The 24693-nt window shown below is 46.1% G+C and overlaps 1 protein-coding gene across 1 annotated transcript in view; it reads left to right on the forward strand.

Annotated features, from left to right (window-relative positions):
• LRRC45 (leucine rich repeat containing 45) overlaps positions 1-24693 on the forward strand; it is a 366996-nt gene that overhangs the window by 230467 nt on the left and 111836 nt on the right. The window contains exon 12 of the mRNA XM_069655316.1: positions 13510-13621. Within this exon, the coding sequence (XP_069511417.1) occupies positions 13510-13621 (112 nt within the window). The remainder of the gene's footprint in view (positions 1-13509; positions 13622-24693) is intronic.

Below are 24693 nucleotides of genomic sequence, written 5' to 3' on the forward strand. Positions count from 1 at the left end.
CGGCCGGACCCCCTGAAGTGCGGGAGCCGGCGCAGGAGGCCCGGACTCCACTCTTCGGCAGATACTCCCGCTGCTCTCTTGTCTGTGCTGACCTGCGAGAGCACGCCCGCCGATCGGGACCTCTCCGGGACCTCGCTGGGACCGCACCTTTCTTCCGCCGTGATCGTCCGGTCCGTTGCGGGCTGGACACTGCCTTAGCGAGGCCTCGCTGGATGTGCATAGGACATTCAGCTGTGTGCGCCCTCTGCCATTTTGAAGGCGGGCTAGACGCTGTCGCCACAGAACTTCACACGGTCGTCTCCGGTGAATCCGACCGCGGCTCTCTTCGATCTTCACTCCGGGTGTGCCCAAGGATGTTCGCCGTCACATCGGGGTATTTCCAGCTCTTGTTACCCCCGAAAACAGGCTTTTTTATAACAGGATGTTAGTGTGGCCGCGGGAGCTGAGCAGACGCACGTCTACTGCATCCCGCGGTTCGACAAATCATTTTTGAAGCCGTCCAGGGAGTTGGTGTTTCTTGGGGCGCAGATTCTTACCCGGCAAAATCTGGTGAACTTCCAGCGAGCGTGTGCAAACATTGCGGGCCAAAGCAAGCGAGTGGAAAGAGGGCGCAGCTGTATCGGTCTGAGGTTACATGTCGCTGTTGGGGGGCCATGGAATTGTGTATCCCTCTGCTGCCCAATTGCCGCCTCTTCATGAGGCCGGTGCAAGAGTTCCTCACGGACAGATGGTCGCAGAGTCCAGGATTGTTGTCCGACAAGTTGGGGGTCGATAAAAGCTTGTTGGACGCCCTTCGCTGGTGGGCGTACACGACCAATCTGGTGAGGGGAATGCCCTTGCAGGAGCCAGAGTTCCAGTTTACGATTATGGCAGACACCTCCCAGGTAGGGTGGGGAGCACAACTCGATGGCTCGCAGGTGCAGGGCTTGCGGTCTCGGGTGGAGACTATGTTCCACATCAATGCGCTCGAGTTGCGGGCGGTTCACTAGGCCCTAAAGTCGTTTCTTCCGCAGATCGGTGGTGAGGGTGTTGACGGACAATACCACCACAATGTTTTATTTAAGGAAACGGGGGGCGGGGGGTGGGGGGGTGACGCACATTCCCGAGTCCTGTCGAAGGAGGCGCAGGACGTTTGCCATTGGGCTCTAGCTCAAGGGATCAGCATTGTCGCTTTCCATCTGCCAGAGTGCTGAATATGCAAGCGGACGCGCTCAGCAGGGACGCCAGCCAGCTGCACGAGTGGAGGCTGAAGGAGCATCAGGTCTCGAGGATCTTCCGGCGATGGGGGCATCCTCCATTAGATCTTTTTGCTACGAGGGAAAACGAGCAGTGTCTGAAGTTCGCCAGCAGAGGGGCTCATCCCGAGTCCTTGGACGCGTTTTCGTTCCCATGGATGGGTGTCTTCGCGTATGCGTTTCCCCTGTTCCCATTCATTCGGCGGACCATCCAGTGCATTCGGAGGTACCAGTGCCGAGTGAATCTGGTGGCCCCTGTCTGGCCCAGGCAGACGTGGTTCTCAGATCTCCTTCATATGGCAGTGGAAGAGCCGATTCGTTTGGGAGTGGCTCCGGATCTTCTGTCTCAGGTCGACAGCAGAGTGTGGCATCACGATACAGCGTCTCTCAGCCTGGCGGTGTGGATCCTGACCACTCCGATTTCGGTCTTTTAGGAATTTATTGAGAATGTCGATGGATTTTTGGAGGCATGCTTTCCATGAATGTCTCGTATGGGCATAAATGGACGAGATTCTGTGAATGGTGTAAGGGTCATCCTGGGGTTGAACCTTTGAATGTTTCTCCGGCGCAGGTTCTCCCGTACCTGTTGCACTTGGCGGAAGGGGGACTTGCATTGTCATCCATTAAGGTGCATTTGGCAGCAATTTCTAGGTTCACGAGAAAGTGCCATGCTGCACCTTTGTTCAGTGATCGTTTGGTGAAACATTTTTTGAAGGGGTTGTTTCGGCCATTTCCTCCAGTGAAGTAGTTTGCACCGGTGTGGAACCTTAATGTGGTCCTTTCGGCTTTGATGAAGCCTCCTTTTGAACCCATGTCGACGGCTCCCTTGATGTTCCTCTCATGGAAGGTGGGTTTTCTAGTGGCAATTACCTCGGCCAGGCGGATGTCTGAATTGCAAGCACTGGTCATTGACCCTCCTTACCTGAGATTTGTGAAGGACAAATTTCTCCTGGTCACTAACCCGCACTTTATCCCCAAAGTGCCAACGGCATTTCACAAACTTGCCTCTATTGCTTTATCCTAGTTTTTTGCTAGTGCATCCATGCCAACGGAAAGGGCCCTGCATTCTCTGGACATTAAGGGGGCCCTAAAGTTTTATCTGAATCGCACACAGGACTTCAGGAAGTCAAGGCAACTGTTTGTGGCGTATGGGCCGTCCAACAAGGGACAGGCCATCTCCAAGCAAGGACTTTCCCGATGGGTTTCCTCTACAATTTCGTTTTGCCACACAAAAGCTGTAAAGCCTTTGAGGAGTGCTCCTAAGGCACATTCTACGAGGTCAACTGCCTCGTCGGCGGCACTGTGGTCTGGGACACCACTTGTGGACATTTGTCAGGCGGCCTCCTGGGCGGTGCCGCATACCTTCACCAGGCATTGCTGTCTGGGGCAGCAGCATGTGGAAGATGTGCAGGTGGGGCGTGCAGTCCTCCACGCCTGTTCCAATAAGGTAGGCCCTGCAGCTTTGGGGTTTTTTCTATGTGCTTTGTCATTTGATGGGTTTGTTTGTATGTATGTGATTAAGTACTGTTTGTTGGTTTGCCTGTCACATACCATCACTAATTGGTTGTACTGCTATGTAATCTATTCACAGCATGTGCATCCGTGAAAGATCCAATGCTGGAGAAAGGAGTAGTTTCTTACCTGTAACTCCATTTCTTCAGCGTTGGTATCTTTCATGGATTCACATGCGCACGCCGGCAGCCCCTGCAAGCAAACCTGGGTTTGGGTTCCCTCTACTCTGGAGGTTAAAATCTGAAGGGAAGCCGTGGGGGCTGGGGGGGCTATTTATACCAGACGTCCTATTGGTGGGGCCTAAAGCACCCAAAAAGGATGTTGATGGGACACTAAAGTGTCAAAATTTTCCAAAAGGAAAACGCCAAGTTAAAGTTACCGAGGTTTCCCAGCCTGACGACTGGGAAATATTCACAGCATGTGAATGCATGAAAGATACCAAAGGTGGAGAAATGTAGTTACAGGTAAGAAACTACTCCCTTTTCATCACCATTGATCATCAATGATATTAACGCATCTCTAGTTTCCTCAATAGTTGGTAGTTTTACAGCTAAATTGGGTATTTTCCCCATAGAATACACATCTCGCCAGGAGTATAGAGAGAATTTAGTTTCTTCTATAAACATCCATATTGGTAAACCTTTATCTCTCTCATTGAAGTAAAGTGCTGATTTCTTCAATTAAAAAAACCCTGTAGTAATGCTCTAGATTGGGGTATCCAAACGCCCTCTCCACCGTCGTACTGCACGCATTAAAACATATTGTGGAATCCCAGGTCTCTTGCCTTTTCCCTCCATATAAAATTTTGAAGACTTTGTCAATGCGCTCGAGGATCTTCTTTGTAAACCTAAGTGGAAGTGATTGAATAATATAAAGAACTTTGGGCAAAAGCACCATCTTAATCGCATTAACCTTTGCCCAAATATTAAGAGTGAAACTGGCCCATTTATGCACATCTCTTTTGAAGTACCTCTATCAATTTGACTACATTAAAATCCACTATCCTCTTCAGATCTCAGACAAGATATACTCCCAATTACTTCACACTTGTGTTTGCCCATTGACGGTTCCAAGCACTCAAGTCATTCCGCAGATGTGCAGAGTCTAGTGAAAAAACTACCGACGACACCCGATTAATTTTGTGGCCTGATAAGAGACCTATTTCCTCAAACATAATCTTAAATCTTCCCCCTCCCTCTTTTGGGTTAGGAAGTATTATCGTCATATCATCTGCATAGCATAAAACCTTGATTTCTCTATCCCTCACTCAGAGCCCCTGCAATCCCTGCTCCTGCCTAATCTAAGCTATAAGGGTTTCTAATGCCAAATTAAAGAGGAAGGGGGATAGCGGACACCCCAGTCTTGTACCTATAAACCAGGTAAAAGACACCAAAAGTTACCCATTTACCCATACTCTGGCACTGATTGATGAATGCAATGCCCTAATAGCTTTCAAAAAGGTGTTGGCAAACCCCATTTTGGTTTATGTGAAATCTAAGAAGCTCCAATTAACACGGTCGAATGCTTTCTATGCATCCATAAAGATTAACAGAATTTCCCCCACATTATTCTTCGGGAGCCCCAGAATGTATATAATAGTTTTAATATGGTCATAACTCTGCCTTTCCTGCATGAACCCAGCCTGAGACTGAGTAATGATATTGGCCTGTAGTTACCACACTTGGTTTGATTCCTACCTGGCTTAGGAATTACTGTGATTCACGCATCTCGCGTTGTCGAGCACAAGACTCCCTCTGTCAGGAAATAGTTACACAAACTACATAGAAATAGAGCCAGTTCAGCCCCAAAAGCCCTATACAATTCAACTGGCAGACCATCCAAGCCTGGTGATTTGCCTGTATTAAGCTGGTCTATTGCACTCATTCATTCCTACTCCCTCATAGGCAGATCAATGGCTATCACTTGTTCCACAGACCGTTTTGGTAAATCAATTTCCCTGAAGAATACATCTAAATTGGCTGATGTCGGAAATTGGGTTTGATGTGTCTTGATCGTTCAGTATGTATATTTTCAAATGCCATCTAGAGATGACGGATCTTGCATTGTCTAAATGTAGTTTCAACCTAATCATGGAATGATCAGACAACCCTCACTCCATCTTCTCAATTAGTGTATCCAAGATCAAAAAATAATAAATTCTAGAATACGAGTCATGTACTGGTGAAAAGAAGGAATAATCGCTCTCTCCGGAGTGTAAAGTCCTCCAACTATCCGCCAAGTCAAAACTATGCAGGAACATTCCAATGCTTTACTTGCCCCCGCTGCAGTGTATCTATACTGTGCTGAGCAATCTAATTTATGGTCAAGGACACAGTTAAAGTCCTCCCCCCCAACATAATGTATTCTCCACGCATATTCTGCAACAGAGAAGATCATTTTGCAAAGAAATTGTTCCCCGCATTGCAAGGGCCATAAATAGATCCTATCGTGATTATGGTCCCCTCATAATTCACGTCCACTAGAATCACTCTCCCTTCATCATCCATAGTTACTCTCTCCACCCTCATGCTCGCTCCCCTTCGGAATAATATACCCACTCCTCTAGACTTAGAGACGCAACAATTCAACATTGTCTTATTATATCTTGTGCTGGCCATACAATTATTAGATTCCTCCACTAGGTTCCTCCACTTGTAGAAAAACAATATCTGCTCTTGCACTCCACAATCGCAAAGCCACATCCTTCCTTTTCCGATGACAGTCCAAACGCTTAACATTCCATGTACAAAATGATAACTCTCTCATTTATCTGTATGTCACCTATTTTTCATCCCCTTCCTTCTCCTATTCTCATTACTGATGCGATTAGTATACACTTTTCATTCTTAACATATGTTTCGTTGTTAGCCAGTCTTTGCGTTATACTAATATTGAAAGCTTTGCAGACAGCGCTGGTAGTGCACAATTATAACTGGGCACTTACAATATCTTGATTTGTGAGTTTGATTAAAATCAGCTGGATCAACTGAGTTGTTAATCTTTGACGTCATTCATATATGTCCATTGTACATACAATAGCCACAAAACTAACAAATAACACATACAAAACCACATTAAAAAACAATGCAAGAATACTTTTGGCAAAACATTCCGTGCCATCAGAGAATGACTTGGTTCCAATATTTACACTACAATAGAAGTTCAGAACTATTCTTCCAGAGGTCCATGTCATTATCTGTTAGCACTATAAAGTATAATATATCCCCCCTCCCTACACTTAAATTATTAAATAACCCCACCTAAATTTCAATTTCCAACCACTCCAGTTACCTTGAGCAGGAGATGGGTTCATCCCATGCTGTGGTGTTTCGTAATAGCAGTGCATTCATTCACAACCATTCCCTGATGTACCCCTAGCAATTACGCGTCAACCATATGCCTCAAGTATTAATAAGAAACTCCAAGTACAGATTAGTGCCTTTGCAAGCTTGCATCACCTCCTCAATGTTGCATAATTCAAGGCCTCCCATCTTATGCTCATAGGTAACTGTAGCAGAAACAATCTGAGCATGCAGTGTACTTTGCTTTCCATCATTTCCTTTGCTCTGTGCTAATACATTGGTAGATGCACAAATTCTCCCACCATCCTGCCTCCACAGCTCATCAGCCAATCTTTCCCACGTTCCCCACAGTACTTCCATTCCAATACATTCTTCCCTAGTGATACAACACAGCTGACAATTGTCTTTCCGCGTGATGCCACTTGCTTGCCCTGGTCCACGTGTCTTTCTGGCCTGCCTTGCACTCAGTGTTACATTTACTGTCGCTGGAGAGAACAGCACGTGGAAGAACGGTGCGAGACATAGACAAGCCTGCAGAAGAGCGGTGTATGCCCGCTTGTGCTCGCTTCTTAGATGTTATTATCCGCTCGAGCCCCAGCAAGTGTCCGTAACGTAGACTGGAGCTCCCAGGGCCACAATGTGAAAATGTAACGTAACAGATTTCCTGAGTCGCAGTCATGTAATAACCCAATGTCATTGGAAGGTCCTTTTATTTAATAACAACATCTCTGCGCTGCGATTATAGTTTAGAAAATGTTGACATCTTATGCTTCCAGGACGCTCGGTTGTCGACTCCTACATTAGTAGACCGATTTAGAGTTAAAAAATGGGTTAAGGGTAGACCCACGGAGGGTTTACTAATACTAATAAGAAATGGGTTGAGCCTTAGAGTAAGGGAAATGAGAAATCCTAACCCTTATATACAAGCATTGATAATAGAAGTTGAAAACCGGCAAAGAACAAAAAAGGAGGTTTAAACCCTAACTTTTTGGTGATTATTAATTTGTACTAGAATCAGATGGCTGGGGATGATAATTATTTTGTTAACTCTAATTTCTGTGATTGATGACTTTACTATTCAACTGTCAGTCCCCCTAGTAATTCTGTGTAGAGACCTTAACCTAAACTGTATGGATAAAGAGTTGCCAGCTACCAGGGTCTTTAATGGGGAGGGGGGGAAAACGGACACAAAATCAAGAGCGAGGATATGGCTGAGAGACTTGGAAGAAAGAAACTTCCATATGTTAAATGGACTGACCCCAGGTGATATCCCCGGGGCTCCTACGTGGGCGACAGGCACGTAGAACTCCAATTTACACAATTATTTTTGTTTCTCAGAATGCCAGTCCCCTAATAAAAACTCTGGAAGTGATTCCAATGGAATCTAGCGACTACGATTTAATAACATTGGCGTGGTGGCTTCCGACCATAAGAAATGGCAATAGTGTGCGGTCAGACATTACAGTGGAGCATGGTAGAAATAGACTCTGCTTGAATTCTAGATGTTTCTTTGTTAAGTCGCTATTCCTCTGCCTTGGGGAAATCCCCAATTGGGTTGAATTATGTACCATTTCTTGTGGACTTTATGGAAGTTAAATTGGTTGGGAGAAACTCTGAATTTAACCCAAAACATATGTATGATGTGGAAATGTTGTCCCAAAAACGACAATTGCATGGGGACATTAGAAAAATACATCTACCTGGGCTGACGCGAGTTGAAGTGGTTAAAAAATGCAGGCATCAGTATAGAAACTGGTTAATATCACATAAAAGCCTTTTGCTACAACGCAGTGCACATCGGATGCTGAAAATTCTGGTCTTGAATGACTTAGGAGCTTGTGGCAAGTGCTTAATGCTACAGGGGAAACCCAGAGGGCCTTAATCTGTAACGCAGTACAGGAGGGAAACTGGACTCATTGTTTCGGGTCTGTTTGCTCGTCCTGCTACAGAGAGAGTAACCCTGGTCTTTCCTGAGGTAAAGACCTGGGATATGAGCTTTGATCTGCACAATATAATGTACATAATCAGGAGGTCTAGTAATTCATGGAACCCGGTCCTGGATGGCCTCTTGAATTTCATGCTGAGGTCGGCCCCAGAGCATTGGGCTGACTTCTGCATGACTTTGTTCACACAGATTACTAAAGAGAAGGTGGTACTGGACTCCAGGAAGTTGGCTATAGTGGTACCAATTTTCAAGAATGGAAATGGGGCTGACCCGAATAAGTATCGCCTATGTCCCTCCTTGATGTTTTGGGAAAGATTTTTGCGTCCCTGCTCTTGACTTGGTTTAAAAATCGGGTGAGGTCATCAGGAAACTGACTGTAGACAAACTGGCTTCGTGAAGGAGGATGGTTGTAATCTGAACCTGTTCCTGATCAATACATTCAAAATTAGGGCATTGAAAGATGGTACTAAAATCTATCTATCACTTATCGACCTGGCATTTGACAGTATTGACAGAGATATGCTGTGGAAAGAAATGCTGACATGGGATTACCCTAGTGATGTTTGCCTACCAGTAAAGGCGTTCTACACTGACACTTCAATTGGAGTGAGGCTGAACCAAGCAAGGCTATTTTCAAGTACAATTTCCACATACAGAGGCCTGAAACAGGGCTGTCCATTGGCACCAGCCCTGTTTGATTTATTCAATCTCAGATTTAAAAGCGGTTATGGGTGCCAGTGGGCCCTTCCCTCTTAGAATCAACAGGAACACAGTGGCCTCCAGCGTAAATCAAAACTTCTCCAAGACTACGCAGAGACTAACGGTCTAAAGATAAATGTATCGAAATCTGCAGTTGTGGTGTTGCAGTATTTAGAGGGAAGAATGAGGACTTTGTTTCCGATGGTCTGTGAGAAATGAAAGGATTAACTTGGTGGTCAATGTCAGATACATGAAATTGGTATAAATTCAAGCATTATTGACACCACCCGTGTAGCATAATTGAAATCGGTAGTAAAGAACCTGGCTACTCAGGGGGCTGTGATCCATAAGAAATTTGAAAAATTCTCACTCATCCCGGTCCTAAAATTCTACAAACCAAGTACTACCATGTCTTTCATATGGTGCGGAAGCTTCTCTTAGCCTTCCATGGGACCTTTGGCCAACCTTGGAGGGCTTGTTTTGGAGAAAGATTCCACGCCTCCCGAGGTGTGTGCCATCTTCTTTAATAAGACAGGAATTGGGGCTTCTCTCAATTTATGCGACCATGACTTTGAAAGCTTTGTCCTTGTTTCGTAAATATATTATGGAAGAAACCCCAGTCCAATTTGCAGTTTTGAAAGATGGTAAGAGTGGGGGGGAATGACTGGGTACTGAGAATATGGACTAAGCAGTGCTTGGAAATACCAAATAAGATAGAGGCCTCAGAAGATCTCTTGAAGAGAAATCCAAATGCTGTAAAAAGTAAACACTGGCATACTGATTGGATTGAGACAGCAACAGGGAACACACGGTTATTTGTAGACTTATGTTAAATTAATCTGGGGTATTCCGGGAGATCAATTCTGCGACAGGGTTGTGATCTGGTGAGCCAACTGGGTTTAAGCACTTAGTCGCATCACAAGTGCCAGAAAAGTCCTCCCAAGAAGACACTCGGTATAGTGCGCCAAGTGCTTATTTATTGCTGTGACTTTATGCCCATTGGTTAACACATGTTTCGGCTTTGAGGCGTTTTTCAAAACCGGAAATTTACTGGTTAGTCAAAGGAAATGCGCCCATCAAGTTACTTGTACATCGGTTTCTAGCATTGAAGAAAAATATGGTTTTCAACTGTCAGTTTCGGGTTTAATGCCTCGTTACATTAAGTTACGGAGTTCAGTTCCCCTCACGGCCACGATCCCTCACTTTCTCTTTCAGCGTGCTATGACGTGCTGTAACGCTGTAAAGTGGAAGGTGAAGAAACACTGCAAATGCTGCCTGACGCTATCTTCCTCACCTCCCTTTGGCACGTTGCCTCAGTCGGCGAATCTCGGCTGCAGGGGGCTTCATAAGATGCACATCGTGTGACTGTTCCTTTCTGGGATCGGACCCCCATGCACTCTGCGTTGAGTCCTTGGGCCCCGATCGCCGCAGGGACATGCGTGCGGCTCTCTCGGTCATCGATCACTGAAGAATCGGGTGCCCAGTTGGAGGGAGATATTCCACACTTCCCCTCCAGGCCACCTGAAGGACTTTGTGGCAAGGGCCTTGCCTCACGAGAAGGTAGGTCACTTGTTCGCAGGGCACCCCAGCCCAGTGATTCCTTCCCAGGGTCCACGGCTGGGATCGGTCCTCCAGACCCTAACATCGGGGCAAGTTCCGAGGCCCATATGACTACAAGCTCCTTGCCCTAGGCCAAAATGCCTCCCGGGGCCTCTCATGGTCGTTTCTACATGGCGCAAATAGACTACCAGCCCACCAGCTGTGGGCCCTCACCCTACCAGACCCCTCTCAGAGGTCAGCACTACTAAAGAAGAGTTGGGCCGTAAGCAGGCCTCAACAATGGCAGACCTAGTACAGGTTCTGTTAGGTCTTGTGCCCTCCCTCCCAAGCCCCCAAAATGGCGGACAAGCATGTGGCAGAACCTGCCCGTCAGTCTTCAATCCCGAGAGCAGGTTTCTGGCGGCCTCCTCCATGTGGGCAGTCCAGGGTAACTGGTCCCCACAAGACTACACTTATGCAAGTCAGCTGTCCGGGTACCCTTCCCAGGTGCTTAGGCACACCAACTCCGACAGAAGGCCCAGTGCATCTGCAGGCCGGGCACCTTATCCACGCTCCCACCCTGTGGATTGAGGATCGCTTGCTTTCTTCTTCTTATGCGCTTGCAACAAATGTTGGGGTCCCTTAAAGAACTAATAAAAGAAGTGGTCCCTCAAATGTTGCCTCCGAGGCCTCCCCTCTGGGGCCACCACCCGTCCCACCAGAGGTTGCGGTCCAGCATTTATTGGCATCTCCAGTGCTAGCTCCACTGCCTTCTCCGCCCCAGGTTCCGGTTCCTGTTCCTGCTTCTCCTCCTACCCTGCCATCCCCTACTTCTCCCTTGCTGCAAGCTCCCGCTCTGCAGCCTACGCATGGGGGTGACCAAGGGAGTTGCCTCTGGAACTTCCCCAGCAAGATCCAGACTCCGCTACGCCTGGGGAGAATGGCGACTCACAGTATGAGGTTTCCGCCTGCGTTAAGGCCTTTCCTGACCGGCTACAAGGGCAGGCAGAGTTTCTTGGCATCCCACATTCTGAACAGGTGCCCCAAGATCCAGGGGTGGCGGTCTTCGTCCTTCGTGCCATGTCCCATTTCCACATCCCGTTTCCGCCACTCCCCTCCAAAATGACGTCATCTCTTAGGCCAGAAAAGAGATGAGCAAGCAGGGGGGAGGCAGGTCCCATGCTCAAGACACAATATGAAAGTATAAGGATTGTGACCATAAGGGTCCTCACACAGCATTGCAAATAAATATTTTGAAACTCTAAAAAGATTATTTTTACTGACGGTAAACTCAAAAACATCTTTAATTTTCCTTTCCCACCTGAACTGTAATCTACAGTTTACAAGAAAGTCCAAATAACTTTAATTGAAATCCAAAAAAATAAGGATTTAAGCTGAAGCGCCTAACAAATCCAGCCAAAATACTGTTAAGGTGAGAGAGACCACTATTAATGCTATTTTTTGTTGAGCCCTTCATAAACTCTCTACTGCTTTGAATATAATAGCAAATTGCTTTACACCAAGTTTTACTGTTATTTTTTTTATTTTTTCCTTAATTTCAGAAAAAAAATCTTGATTTGAAGTCCATAATATTGAAGTGTTGAACGGCACCCTCGTGCTAGAGAAGCCAGAAACTGTTCTAAGCTCGAGTGTACCGCCTTGTCCCTTGCTGAAAAAGTGGGGAAGGGAAGCCAACGGCTTGAATATCCTGACATATCATTTCTTGAGCAATTTTCTTATGCATAACGTTGATTCCCACAGGTTTATTAGTATAGGCCCTTTTTATTTTGACAAGACACCACTAGGACTGCGTTATTATTTGATGGTCGTAGCTTGCTCCCATCTTTAGATTTCGGTTTAGATTAGTGTTTTTCAAACCCAAAGGAAGTTCAATAAACACCCTTGAACTGTGGTCACTTTTGTCTGTTTTACTGTTTGATACCATGCCTTCCTTGCAACACGTATAAGTGGGGATTTACACAGCAGCTCCTTGTTACCCCTGTTTAAGAATTGGGGCTTTCCAGATCTGGACCGGTTTGCCTCTCCCAAGAATGCCAAATGCCCCCTCTTTGCTTCATGGGCGGGGCGTGGATGGGGGGGGGGTTCTATGGGGAATGCATTCCCACTCTGTTGGCATGGCTGCAAATTATGTTGTTCCTCCTCCTTTGATCCAGAGGACCCTGCACAAGTATCTGGCCTCAGTGGGGTGCACTCTGAGCCCAATTGTCCCCCACTGGCCCTTGTTCTCGGACCTCCTCCAGCTGAAGTCGCAGGGGCCCGCCCACCTTCTAATTCTCAGCTGGGCCTCCTCATTCAGCAGCACGGGTCAGTGTAAAACCCAGACCTGAGCAGGCTGTCTTTCTCAGCCTGGCTCCTGACCAGCTAAAGTTGACCCCTCCCCCCCCGACCCCTTGTTCTCAGAGAGCAATTGGGAGATCCTCCCCGTGCTTGCAGTACAAGAGTAAGTGGACTATGTTGTGTAGTTGGGTGCTGAAGAAGAGGAACAACCGACTTGCATGCTCCATGGACAATGTCCTTCTCTGCGCACCTGGCTCGGTCACGGGTCCAAGTGGACACATGCCGCACTTGAAGGGTGTATTTGATTTCTTTTAGTAGAGTGCTGTGTTGGATTACTACCTGCGCATTTGATCATTTGTTTTCTCATTGGGAGAGTAGTAGAGGTATTTGTGTATCCTGAGGCCTATCAAGAATCCAGGTCCCCTATAAGCATTCTTACACAAGCACTGCTGTTGTCTGATCTGGCAACAGTGTAGTTGCATTTAGAGGGAGCAATACCTGCCATCTACTTGCCAGCATGTTTATATTTTGTACTATAGGCTCTGTGTAAAACTCAAAGTGGACAAACTAAATAAGCCTGGCAGGTTTTATTTGCAGGACAATCCTATCTTTTGCTCATAAAGACTGCTGAATCTCTCTCTCACTAGCACGTTGCACAGGAGTGACCAATGCTCTCCGCATTCCCTCTCCTGTTAACAAGCATTTGGCTTTTGTCTCCTGGACAAGTAGCAGATACCAATACTGGAGAAGCAGTGTTGCAAGTAAGTAAATTATTATTTTGACAAGTTTAAAGATCTTTTATCATTCTGGGTTGCCTCACTGCTCTGTAGTAGCAGCATCCAGCCTATTCTGAATTTTCCTGGGTACCAATGTTTAATAAAAGTATCTTCTTAGAATAAGCCCATCCAAGATTTAGTTGCAAACGAGCTGTCTCATTCGTGTCTAATGCACATGACCTCTGTCCCACGGGTCGTTGTAGGTTGAGGAGCTGGAAAGAAAGTGCAAATCTCAACAGGACCGACTCTTTGAATTGAAACAGGAACTGACCAACACCAGTACTGAATTGAAGTTGAGAGCCATTCAGGCAGAAGGTGAGATCTGAGTGACCGGTCTGTGTGGTAGCGGAAGAAAGAGTTTGCTAGTGTACAGTCCAAAAGACTGCTGTGGGAAGCCATAGGTAACGTTTGATCTTGGGTGGAATGGTATCGGCAGAAAGATTCAGGTGGTGTGCAATAGGCAACCATCTCAGATGATGTGCTGTGAATGTTAATGGAATGTGAGGTGGGATATGCTCTGTTGACATGCGGCAAGAATTGCGCTGTATGTAGCGAATTCTAATAGTGAATATCTAGCCAGGACAGCCACAGGGCACCGTAGAAGGTGGTTGATACATGATTTAAGTTGTACTATCAGAAAAGACTATGTTGGCAGAGCATGCCAACCATCCAGTTGGCCTGCTTGAGATAAGTGAGCTAGCAGAGCAATTACTAAAACAAAGTTTTTAATTATTTCCTGAAAAATCTCTTAGATATTATATATTGTAATGGACTCCTCATCTTTGATATCCATCTCCTACCACCTCTACCTGATGCTCCTATGTGCCCCATGCCAGACATGACATCTGGGCCCATATATATATATGTATATCTATCGGTGCCGCACCCTGTGACCTCTGCTCCTTTTGTCTTGTTGAAGGCCACAGCACGCAGGTCTGCCTGTCATGCCAATTGATGCAAATGTGACGCAAAACCTTTTACCTTCCTCCCTAAGGAGAGAGCTGATAAACTGACCTCTTCAAAATTGCCGGGAACAGACTTTAGCCAGGTCCCCTATAAAAGCCTTTGTCCCCTATTGGTTCTTCACAACATAACTTCTTCATTGAAGAAGAGGAGTCACCAACCCAAGGACGTCCCGGAGCAGTGGCCTTGCAGGTATGTTTTCCCACCCAGTCCTTTACTCGGGAGGAATGGGAGGTGTTCAGATTGGAGATGCTTGACAATTTCGCCAAGGCCATGGCGCCGGTGGCTCCGGCTGCTGCGGCTACAGCCCCGGCAGCTTCAGCCAAGCCAACGGATACCACCGCGCTCAGGCGTACTGGCAGGTAATCCTCAAGCAGACATGATGAGGTATACGTCTAATGGTCCCATCGTTCCATCTCCGGTCCTCTGACCTTGGGTCCCTCTTTCGTGGTGCTGATGGCACCAACTGATGCAGGTGACACCAGAGTCACGAGAGACTTTCTTCCTCGCCCCAGAAAACCATTCATGCCCCATTTGGAGGACACTTATAATGAGTAAGGCTGACTGTGAGAAACCTGAGGGTGGTTTCACATATAGACCCCTGGGCTTCTGTTCAGGTGGCCACGGCACAGCCATCGCCTTTGGAACCAGAACCTGGGGGTGGACCAGTGCAAGTGGATCACCTAGACAAGGGGTCCTTGGGGACTGTTGGAGGAATGCCCTCAGGTGAGATGTGGTATTCCCCCTTTTGTCTGACATGCCCATACCCGATATCCCCTTTTTCTTTGGAGTATATTGTCAGCAGAATCCTGTCGCACCCCAACTCTTTAATTTAGAAAAGGTAAAGAGAAAACACCATGGGAAATCAAACCATCTTTTGACCCTTAAAAGTAACCTAGCCCCCCCTCTTCTAAACCCAGAGGACATTTAATGCATCCCTCCTTTTTTGACGTGCCCGTAAACGAGCTATCTACTGTCACAGCATGAAACAACTCCCATAATTCCCTTACCCCACTGAGTTACCCATGTACTACAACTAGAAAGAATACCTCTAGTAATATGCAGAGACCCTGCCCCACTGAGACCAAGCAGGGTCAAGCTCTCAATCACAATCATGGCCCTTTCTGCCTTTAAAGGACAACTTTTCCATCACAATTCCCCCTCCCCAATTTCGAAAATCACGATGAAGAGCAGGTGACTAAGAAGAATAAAGATTACTTAAAACTGCACTGATAGACAGAAGACAAACTGCTCCATGCTAATACTGGACTGTCCCACTAATAGACAGGCAAGGACAGGCAGGTCTAGCCCAGAACTCGCACAAGCAGCCTGTTAAAGAAACCCATGTGTGTAAAAGGTGGAGTTCCTGGCAGAACAGGGAGCACCAGTTAGGATGGTGCGTGGCTGAGTCCAGCCGGGGATCCCTTCTCCATCCTAGCCCCACTTGCTACTTGGGCCAATGAAAAGCAAGAAGCCGGAACGTTGACCCGGTGTGCCTGGAGGCTTACAGCCCGCAGAGAGGGCCAAAAAGTAAGGAGAGCTGCTTGCAGCTGGCCAGATACAGGCTCATGCTGCTTTCCCTAGGAGAGCTTGATACCCAGGGAAACAGCAGGGCCAGCGGCAAGTCTTTTCCTGACAGCATTGCGTGGCCATTGGAACTTTTAAATCTCTTGTGAAAGGTCTGAGCCTGACCGAGGGAGACCCAGTATGAACTGTGAACCTGAGCCTTCAGAACTTTTGAGATCCTAAAGACAAGGAACTTTGTTTTGTGTGTGCCCAGGCATTCTGCGAATGAGAGACTTTGGTTTGGAAAGAGACTTTGTCGCGGAAGGCCTTTGTGTCCCGAACTGCATCCTTGTGCTGAAGAAGCCAGGGAGTGTTCCAAAGCCAGAGTGTGACTCCTTGTTCCATTAAAAATGTGGAGAAGGAAACTCCACTGATCAGTCATCCTGATGCACACTTTCTTTAACACTTCTTTTCCATGCACCTTTTTTCCCACACACATTTGTTAAGAATTGGCAATATTTTTTTTTATTTTTATTTTAGTATATGCCAAGACACTACAAGGACTACTTTCTTTATTATTTGATGGTCGAGCTGCTCCCATCCTTGGTTATAGGGCTACATAGGCGCTCTACCACACCATCTTTGGAAAAATAAACACCCTCGAACTGCGCCTCCATTTGTGGTTGTCTCCATTCATGATACCATGCCTTCCTTGCAGGACCCAGTCCCTTTCCGGGCTGGATCCCCTGGCTCTCCCCACCCCGCTCCCCCAGCCACCCTTGGGAAGTCATGGACATCCCAGAGGAGTTTTATGGGAACAAGGGGACTTGGTTGACCTTACAGGAGGCAAGTGGCCTGGATTGCCAGAATTGGAAATGCTCCCTGCAGCAACCCTGGGCAAACCACAGCCCGCTTTCCAGCATCTGATGGCGAATGTGTTTGATACTTTAGGGCTGTCTGTCCCTTCACATCCGAAAGAGCAGTATGAATTGACTGACATATTGGAAGGGGGTCCAAAGACAGAGACACTTTTACCTTTCAATCAGGCAGTAGAGGTGCCAGTGCTGGAACTATATCAATTCTCACAGTAGACCGCAACCTGGAAAAGGAGCACAGGCTGGGTCCCTCAGACCCCTTGTCCCTTTCTGCTCATGTTTCCCTGGAAAGCTTGCTGGTCCAGGCCACTACGGCAAACCTTAAAACCACTCATTTCCCATCTTTGCCCCCTGACAGGGATAGTAAGAGACTGGATGCATGGGGTAAGAAGATTTGAATATCTTCAAGCCTTGGTCACCGGTTTGTAAACACCTCTTGTGCTCTGGCCAAGTTCTCCTTTTGGCCTGTGGTCGATCTCGGTGGAGGCTTCGGAGTACATCCCTGAAGGAGAAATGCATCAAATACTGCAGTCTGGTTTGGCTGCTGTAGACTGCGTGAAAAGAACAATAACCACAATTGTGGTCTTATGCAGATTTTCCTTTGAGGACGGTGAGGGGTCAGAAATGAGAGGCGGACACAAAATTGTAATGTTTTCTACATTAGACATTTTATTAAAATAAAAGGGTTTGATAAAGTCCTTTACTAAAGAGAGTCGTCAAAATTATGCAAACTGTCCTTGTGTCCAAAACATATCTGACCCTCACACTAAAATATACAATCAAAGGGTGCAGGGTAAATGTGTCTTTTGCCATCCTTTCAAATACCATTGCTTGGAAAAGTGTTTTAAAGGTGGTCTCCTGGTAGACTCTCCTGCCAGGAACGTTTTCACAATGTCTCTTCTTTTCATATACTCTCAGATCGATTACCTGGGGTGCTCCCCTTCCAGGGATCCCCTGGTGTACTCTCCAGGTGTCGTTCCTATAATGGCTCACAGCATGATGCAATTCTTTCCTGAGGTCTTCTTATATCCTTCTCTTCATCTTTCAGTCGTTCTCTTTAGGTATACAACAGTTGTACTCCTTCACCGTTTATACTTTATTTGCTCCAGGTATTACTTGTTCCAACTTTCCCTATATTGACATTTCATATATGGAGACTTGTTCAAGCTTTGTTTGAACTTTAGCATTAGTGTTCATTGGCTGTTGGCAATACTTGTTCCAATCTTCCCCGTATTTATATTTCATATATGAAGATTTGTACAGATCTATCTTCCAATTGCTTAATTAATGTTCATTTTTTTATGACAACTTTTACTCCAGCTTTCCCCATATTGACATCTCATATATGGAGATTTGTGTAATTATTATGTGGTTGACATTCAAAATAAGTTCCCAATTGTTTGTATGCCTGTCGGTATGCCCTGGTGCTCCCAATGCTTTTGGCAAGACTCGCCAGTGTTTGCTGGCGTTTCCGACCCCTGGCGTATGGCTTTGGGGGAAGTCTGTGCTTCGGGAAAGCGTTTTATACTCTGTAGACCAATGTTCCCTCTATGCTGTGCGCATATGCGTTTGCCCAGCTTGTGTCTGGATGCTGCTCAGATTTGTAGCAGCGCACACCGACATTTCTCACCTATTCAAAAAGATTTAATAAGGTACAAGCCACAACAATTACCTGATATTTGCTTTCTCATAAAATAACTAACTAATCTTGATATTCTGGTATAGCTCATTTGCAATACCTTACTAGGCAAGTGTGCCTTTAAAAACCCCAACAGAATACACCCACAAGAAGTTAAAACTAATATGAAAAAGTAGCTCCATGAACGGAAGAGTCAAACCAAGATATGCCAGGAAACCTTAACCAAATAATGTACCCTCCCCACCCATGACTCTGGTACTTGACTCTACCACGCTTTTACCTTATGACTTTAACTTCTGCCCCAGAACACATTTAGATATCAACCTTAACTCTTCCTCTCTTGGCTCTATGAATTGTTACCAGACTTGTACTTACATCCACTTGTTTTATATTTGTTGTAATATGAATAAGGTTCAAGCGTCAGAATTTCTATTGCTCATGGTGCCTTACCAAAAGCGTCACCCACACTATATAACTCCGCTATCAACCAATTATTCGATACTGACTATAAGCAAGCAGGCTATTTAGATGTGTAGCCTCATGCAATGCTTCCCCTTCTTTGTACATATGTCGCGCAAGTGCTTTGGGGCGGTCCCCTTGCAAGTTAACACTTTATGAAACTCAAATATTAATTTGATTAATATTAATAGAATTTGGAGTAGACAAGTGTCATACTCAGCGTCACCTACTTTAGCATTGCTAACGTTACCTGATGAGTAGAGAGGAACATTGTAATGTCATTTACTTGGCCTGCAACTAGGGATAATGGGTAAAGACTTTTCCTGGCATTACTCCTCTATAATATTAGGGCGATGGATATTCAGATAGTAGAGTGCTTTTTCACACTATGTGCATCCTTTCCATGTGTTCATAGTTCCATTGGGTATAGACTTTTACAAATTATATGGTAACTCGCTGATAAACGAAAACGGCTTCACTGCGGAATTGTAAAATGCAATGGAGTTGTAGGGGTGGGGAATCCTTGTATGCACTGCAACATAATTAATGTTGTACATGCAGATTCATGACGTTGTCGTAAAATGCACATATCATAATGAGACATTAAATATGTTTTGCCTGCACAGTATTGTGGGTATGCAAATATCCCAGTGATTGTCTACAGCTACAATCCCTCACTTTTTACAGTGCTCTGTCATCTAGTATTGGAGGCGAGCTGGGAGATGCGGGGGTACAGGTGGAAGGACACAGGAGAACACTCTTTTGTGATGAACAAATCAGCACATTTAAAAAACCAATGTCAAACGTTTCGGCATTACAGTACACGGAGAGAAATGTGTTGTGTGTTTGCTAAAGGAAACTGCACCTTCTTTTTCGATCTATGCTCCGCTGTTGAGGGCTTTTCTATATAAACATGTATTCTTTCATTATTGACTGAAGCATCCCCCTGCAACTTATTTAAGTAATAACAATGAATTACAGAAGAGGGATCCCTGGTTACAGAAGAAGGCACACAGTCTGTTATATAATAATTGTAACAGAGCTCCATTATAAACCTCAGTAAGGCTCTTGCAGAATTTTGTCTAGGCGGTGGTGAGGAAGAGGGGGCGAAACTATAGGTTGTATTTTGAGCCTTGTCATTTCACTTCCTATGTCTGAGTTACAAGCAGGGCTCTGATAAGATGTTGCTACCTACTTGGATTCAAATGATTTTATAGGGAGTAAAAAAGTAATTCGCTTTTCCAATAAAGATATTTCGAATGGATTGTGTCCTCCATGTATTTTTTATCTTTGATATATTAATTTCCAGCTTTCTGGCCTCAGAAAATAGTTTTCAGTAGAGGGCGCTGTGCGTCGATGTCCCTCGGAGGCCACTGTATCGGCGTCCACGTCATCATGGATATAAATTGTTGCGTGCAGCGTCCCTTGCTCCGTTCCGTTTTTCCGTGCTTCGTAAGCTTTGGAGACGTAATACTCGGTTCCTCAGTGAATCAAAAACTTCAACATTTCGGGAAGAAAAAACATTGAATCTTCAATCCACAATGGCTTCTTCGTCAGCTCCATCAGCGCCCGGATCCGGCTTTAAAAAATGCCGGATTGTGGGGAAAAAGATGTCTTTGACTTATCCCCACAAGATCTGTCTATGCTGCGTGAGCCCAGAGCACCCGTGTCACAGTGTGAAGAATGTCTTTCTATGACGGCGAAAGCCTTGAAGGAGCATAGGGGGAAGCTGGAGAAAGATCAGACCGAAAAATCTGTTACCCCTTCAAAATTGACCTCTGACGAGTCGAGACCGCCTTCTCGTCGAAAAAGAAAGCGCTCCCATTCGAAGTCTCGGAGTGGATCACACCACTCATCCGCTTCGAGATACAATAAGAAGAGGCGCCATAGATCACCCTCATCTTCATCCTCCAGTTCCCCAGAAAAAGTTGCTTGCCCCACTAGGTACAGCTCCCCTGCTCAGTGGGAGGAATTTTGTTTAAAAATGTTAAGGGTCTTCGAGAACGCATATATGAAGAAGGGGAAGACTCAGATTCAGAAAGGCCCTTTGGTCTACAACCTACAAGACCTTCTCTACCAGAAGAATTTATACCAGAAGAGGTCAAGCTAAAGGATCTGCAAGAGTCCTTACAGGAGGCCAGTGGTATTGATACCTCTCCAGAGGTAGTCTTTAGTAAACCGGAGCCTGGTGACCATGAAGGAAATTATAGGTTACTTATGAACAGGGTAATGGAGTTCATGGGGTGGATGACGCCCACACCCACTTTTGACAAAGATGACCTAACGGACATTTTAGATAAGGGACCTCAAGAAGACCCTATAGTTCCCTTCCATACACCCTTGCAGAAAAAAGTTACCACAAATTGGAAGACTCCAGAAGTAATTCCTGCAGTCAGTAAAAAACTCTCTGCAAAATATAGGTCATCAGCTACAGACCCTCTTTATTTATCTAAACACCCGACTCCAGAGAGTATAATAGTCCAAGCTCCAACTTCATCAGACAGACAATCGGCATACCCCACAATACAGCAGGATCATGACAACAAGAAATTTGATGCCATGGCCAACAAAGGTCTTCTCCGCATACAGCATAGCTCTTGCACGCTGGCAAGATTCAGTCACACCCTTTATGAGTGTGCTTCAATGGCGGCTGACAGTTTCTCGAACATAAAGGACTGGAGGGATGCGATGTGAGTGTCGCTCCAAAGCGGTCTCGACTCTGTTGACAGCATCAGCAGAGCCATGGCGGCTAGTACCACAATCTGCAGATTTGCGTGGTTGCGGAAAACTGGCTTTGCACCTTATGTGCCATCCAGACTTCTGAATATGCCCTTTGACGGCACCTATCTGACAGTTTGGAGAAGTTGCAGACTTCCAAAGCGGTGGCCAAATCCCTTGGAGCTGCAATTAGACAAACTCTAAACCGCCCCACAGGTATGCCCTGGAGGGGTAGGTCCTTTTCGCTTTTACTCCTGTTTCGGAAAAGGCAGAGGACAGCAAGCTCAAAGGGGCCAGAGACGATTCAACCGTGGTGGACGGGGCAAAGGTACCAATTCTGCATCCGCAGGTGCAGCCTTGCCTTCAGCATCTGTCAGCTGCTCCAAACCCCCTCTGAGGTCTTACTAGATGCTTGGGCATTGGAAACAGTTGCTCAAGGTTACTGCCTGCCTTTCCTACAAACTCCTCAGTCATCCACCGGTGAAAACCTCTTTAATGTTTCCAAACCTGCTCCTTATGCAGGAGATTTTGGACCTGCTAAAGAAAGGTGCTATGGAACCGTACCTGTAGCTGAGAGGAACAAGGGTTGGTACTCCCCATATTTCCTAATTCCGAAAAAGGACAGAGGAATGAGACCCATCTTGGACTTACGAGAATTGAATAAATTCGTCAGGAAAGACAAGTTCAAGATGGTAACACTTTCTCAGATCCTTCAGGCCCTCCAACTTCAGGATTGGTTGGTATCTCTGGACCTTCAGGATGCTTGCTTTCATGTGCCAATCCATCTCAAACACAGAAAGTACCTGAGGCTCGCCATTGACAGCTCTCGCTATTAATTTCGGGTTCTCAAATTTGGACCGATTTCCTCCTGAGGGTTTTCACCAAGCTAATGGTGGTTGTGGCGGCAAGTCTCAGGAGGGGAGAGATTCATATCGACCCATACCTGGACGACTGGTTGATCAGAGCAGTGTCCCCGGAACAAGCTCGAGATCTGGACTATGTTTGCCACTTCCTCCACAAGCTGGGCTTCACCCTCAACTTCAAGAAGTCCCATATGATACCATCACAGAAACTCCAGTTTATTGGAGCAGTCCTGAACACATCCCTGGGGAAAGGCCTTGCCACCAGAGGTGAGGGCTCAAGATGTTCTACAGATGGTGACCAGATTTCAAAATGCCCAGCATCTGCCGGCCTTTGACTTTTTGAGGTTGCTCGGCCTCATGGCATCCTGCATTTTTCTAGTGCCAGAGGCTCGCCTGAGAATGAGGTCTCTCCAGTGGGCTCTAAGGTCCCAATGGTCGCAATTCTCAGGAAAGATGTCAGATCTCCTACAAATTTTGAAACCGAGTTGCACGGGACCTTCAGTGGTGGGCCTGTCAGGAGAACATCTTCAAAGGAGAACCGTTTTGGCAACCATGGCCGGAGATAACGTTAGTGACTGACGCCTCACTCACGGGGTGGGGAGCCCATGGCAACGATTTGACCATCAGCAGTCGTTGGTCTCCATCAGAGTCGGGCTAGCACTGAAAGCTTTCCTGCCATCAGTACAGGCAATAAATGTTCTGATAATGACCGACAACACAGTGGCCATGCACTACCGCAACAAAAGAGGAGGCGTAGGGTCACTGCCACTGTGCAGAGAGAGGCAATACAGCTCTGGTTCGGGTCAATTTGAGAGAATTTCTCTACCAGCAGTTCTCCTAGCCAGAGAGAAGAACACAGCGGCGGACACTCTGAGCAGTCAGGACGCAGCCTCGCTGGAGTGGGAACTAACTCAGCAAGTCCTTCAAGAGATCTTCACCCTTTGGGGAACCGCTCAGGTGGATCTGTTCGCAACGAGTCTCAACAGGAAATGCGAACGGTACGGCTCCAGTGAATTTCCCCCGAGAGGAGCTCTAGGAGATGCGTTTGTGGTGGACTGGGAGTTTCCGCTTCTATATGAGTTTCCTCCACTCCCCGTCATTCCTCACGTAATAAGGAGGTTGAGACGATTCCAGAAAACCATGATCCTAATGTCCCCGGACTGGGAAAGGAGGACATGGTACCCGGATCTTCTAGACATGTCCATCTGTCCTCCAATTTGTCTTCCACAAAGGGAGGATCTTCTTGTCTCACGAGAGGAGGGTTGGGTTCTACATCCGGATATCAGAACTCTCAACCTTCACGCATGGTTTCTGAAAGGCTGAGATACAAAGATTGGGACCTCCCGGATGACATAATGGAGGTGTTGCTTTCGGCCAGAAGGCCAGCATCCAAATCACTATACCGCTGCCATTGGAACAAATTCTCAGCTGGTTTAGTGATAAGAATATTGACCCTTTTTCATGCAACACACAGACAGTATTATCTTTCCTACTGCACTCTTTCCTACTTCCTGCCTTTTAGTCATTCAATTTCTGAAAGGGTTGACTAATGTCTACCCTCCAACTCCTTTCCAAGTTCCCCTGTGGGACTTAAATCTAGTTCTAAAGTTTCTAATGGGCACTCCCTTTGAACCCCTCCATTCCTGCCCATTAAGATTTCTCACTCTCAAAACAGTTTTCCTAGTGGCTATAACTTCTGCCAGAAGAGCGAGTGAACTACAAACTTTATCTTGCAAACCTCCACATACTATTTTCCACAATGATAAAGTAGTTCAAATGAAGCCTAATTTCCTCCCAAAGGTTGTGTCAGAATTTCATATTACAGGAAAGAGGAGGAAAGATTGTACAGACTTGATCCAAAGCGTGCTTTGAGTTTCTACATCAGCAGACCTGCAAGACTTAGGCAAGCAGACCAATTGTTTGTGGGGTATGCAGGACATAAACTAGACCTAGCCATCACCAAACAAACCATCTCAAGATGGATAATTTTAACTATACTAGAATGCTCTAAATTGGCAGGAAAAGACCCCCCCCCCTCAACATCTGGGGGCTCATTCAACCAGGGATATTGCAGTTTCATCAGCTCTCCAGAGGGTTGTTCCAATAAGACATCTGTGCAGCTGCCACATTGTCATCTGCACATACCCTTACCAGATTCTATAGTCTAGATTCCTCCATAGCCACAAAACTAAATTTGGAAAAGCTGTATTGTACTCTATGCACACTTAAACCATACACATTTTTACTCCCGCCTCCTGTACAAATTACTGCTTTGGGAGTCTATCAAAGATGAGGAATATGTGGGAGTACACAATCCATTCGAAGAACAAGTTACTTACCAACTGTAACGTTCTTTCGACTGAA

The sequence above is a fragment of the Ambystoma mexicanum genome, chromosome 3q (assembly GCF_040938575.1).
Source record: "Ambystoma mexicanum isolate Mex_15411 chromosome 3q, UKY_AmexF1_1, whole genome shotgun sequence".
Classification (NCBI taxonomy): Eukaryota; Metazoa; Chordata; class Amphibia; order Caudata; family Ambystomatidae; genus Ambystoma; species Ambystoma mexicanum.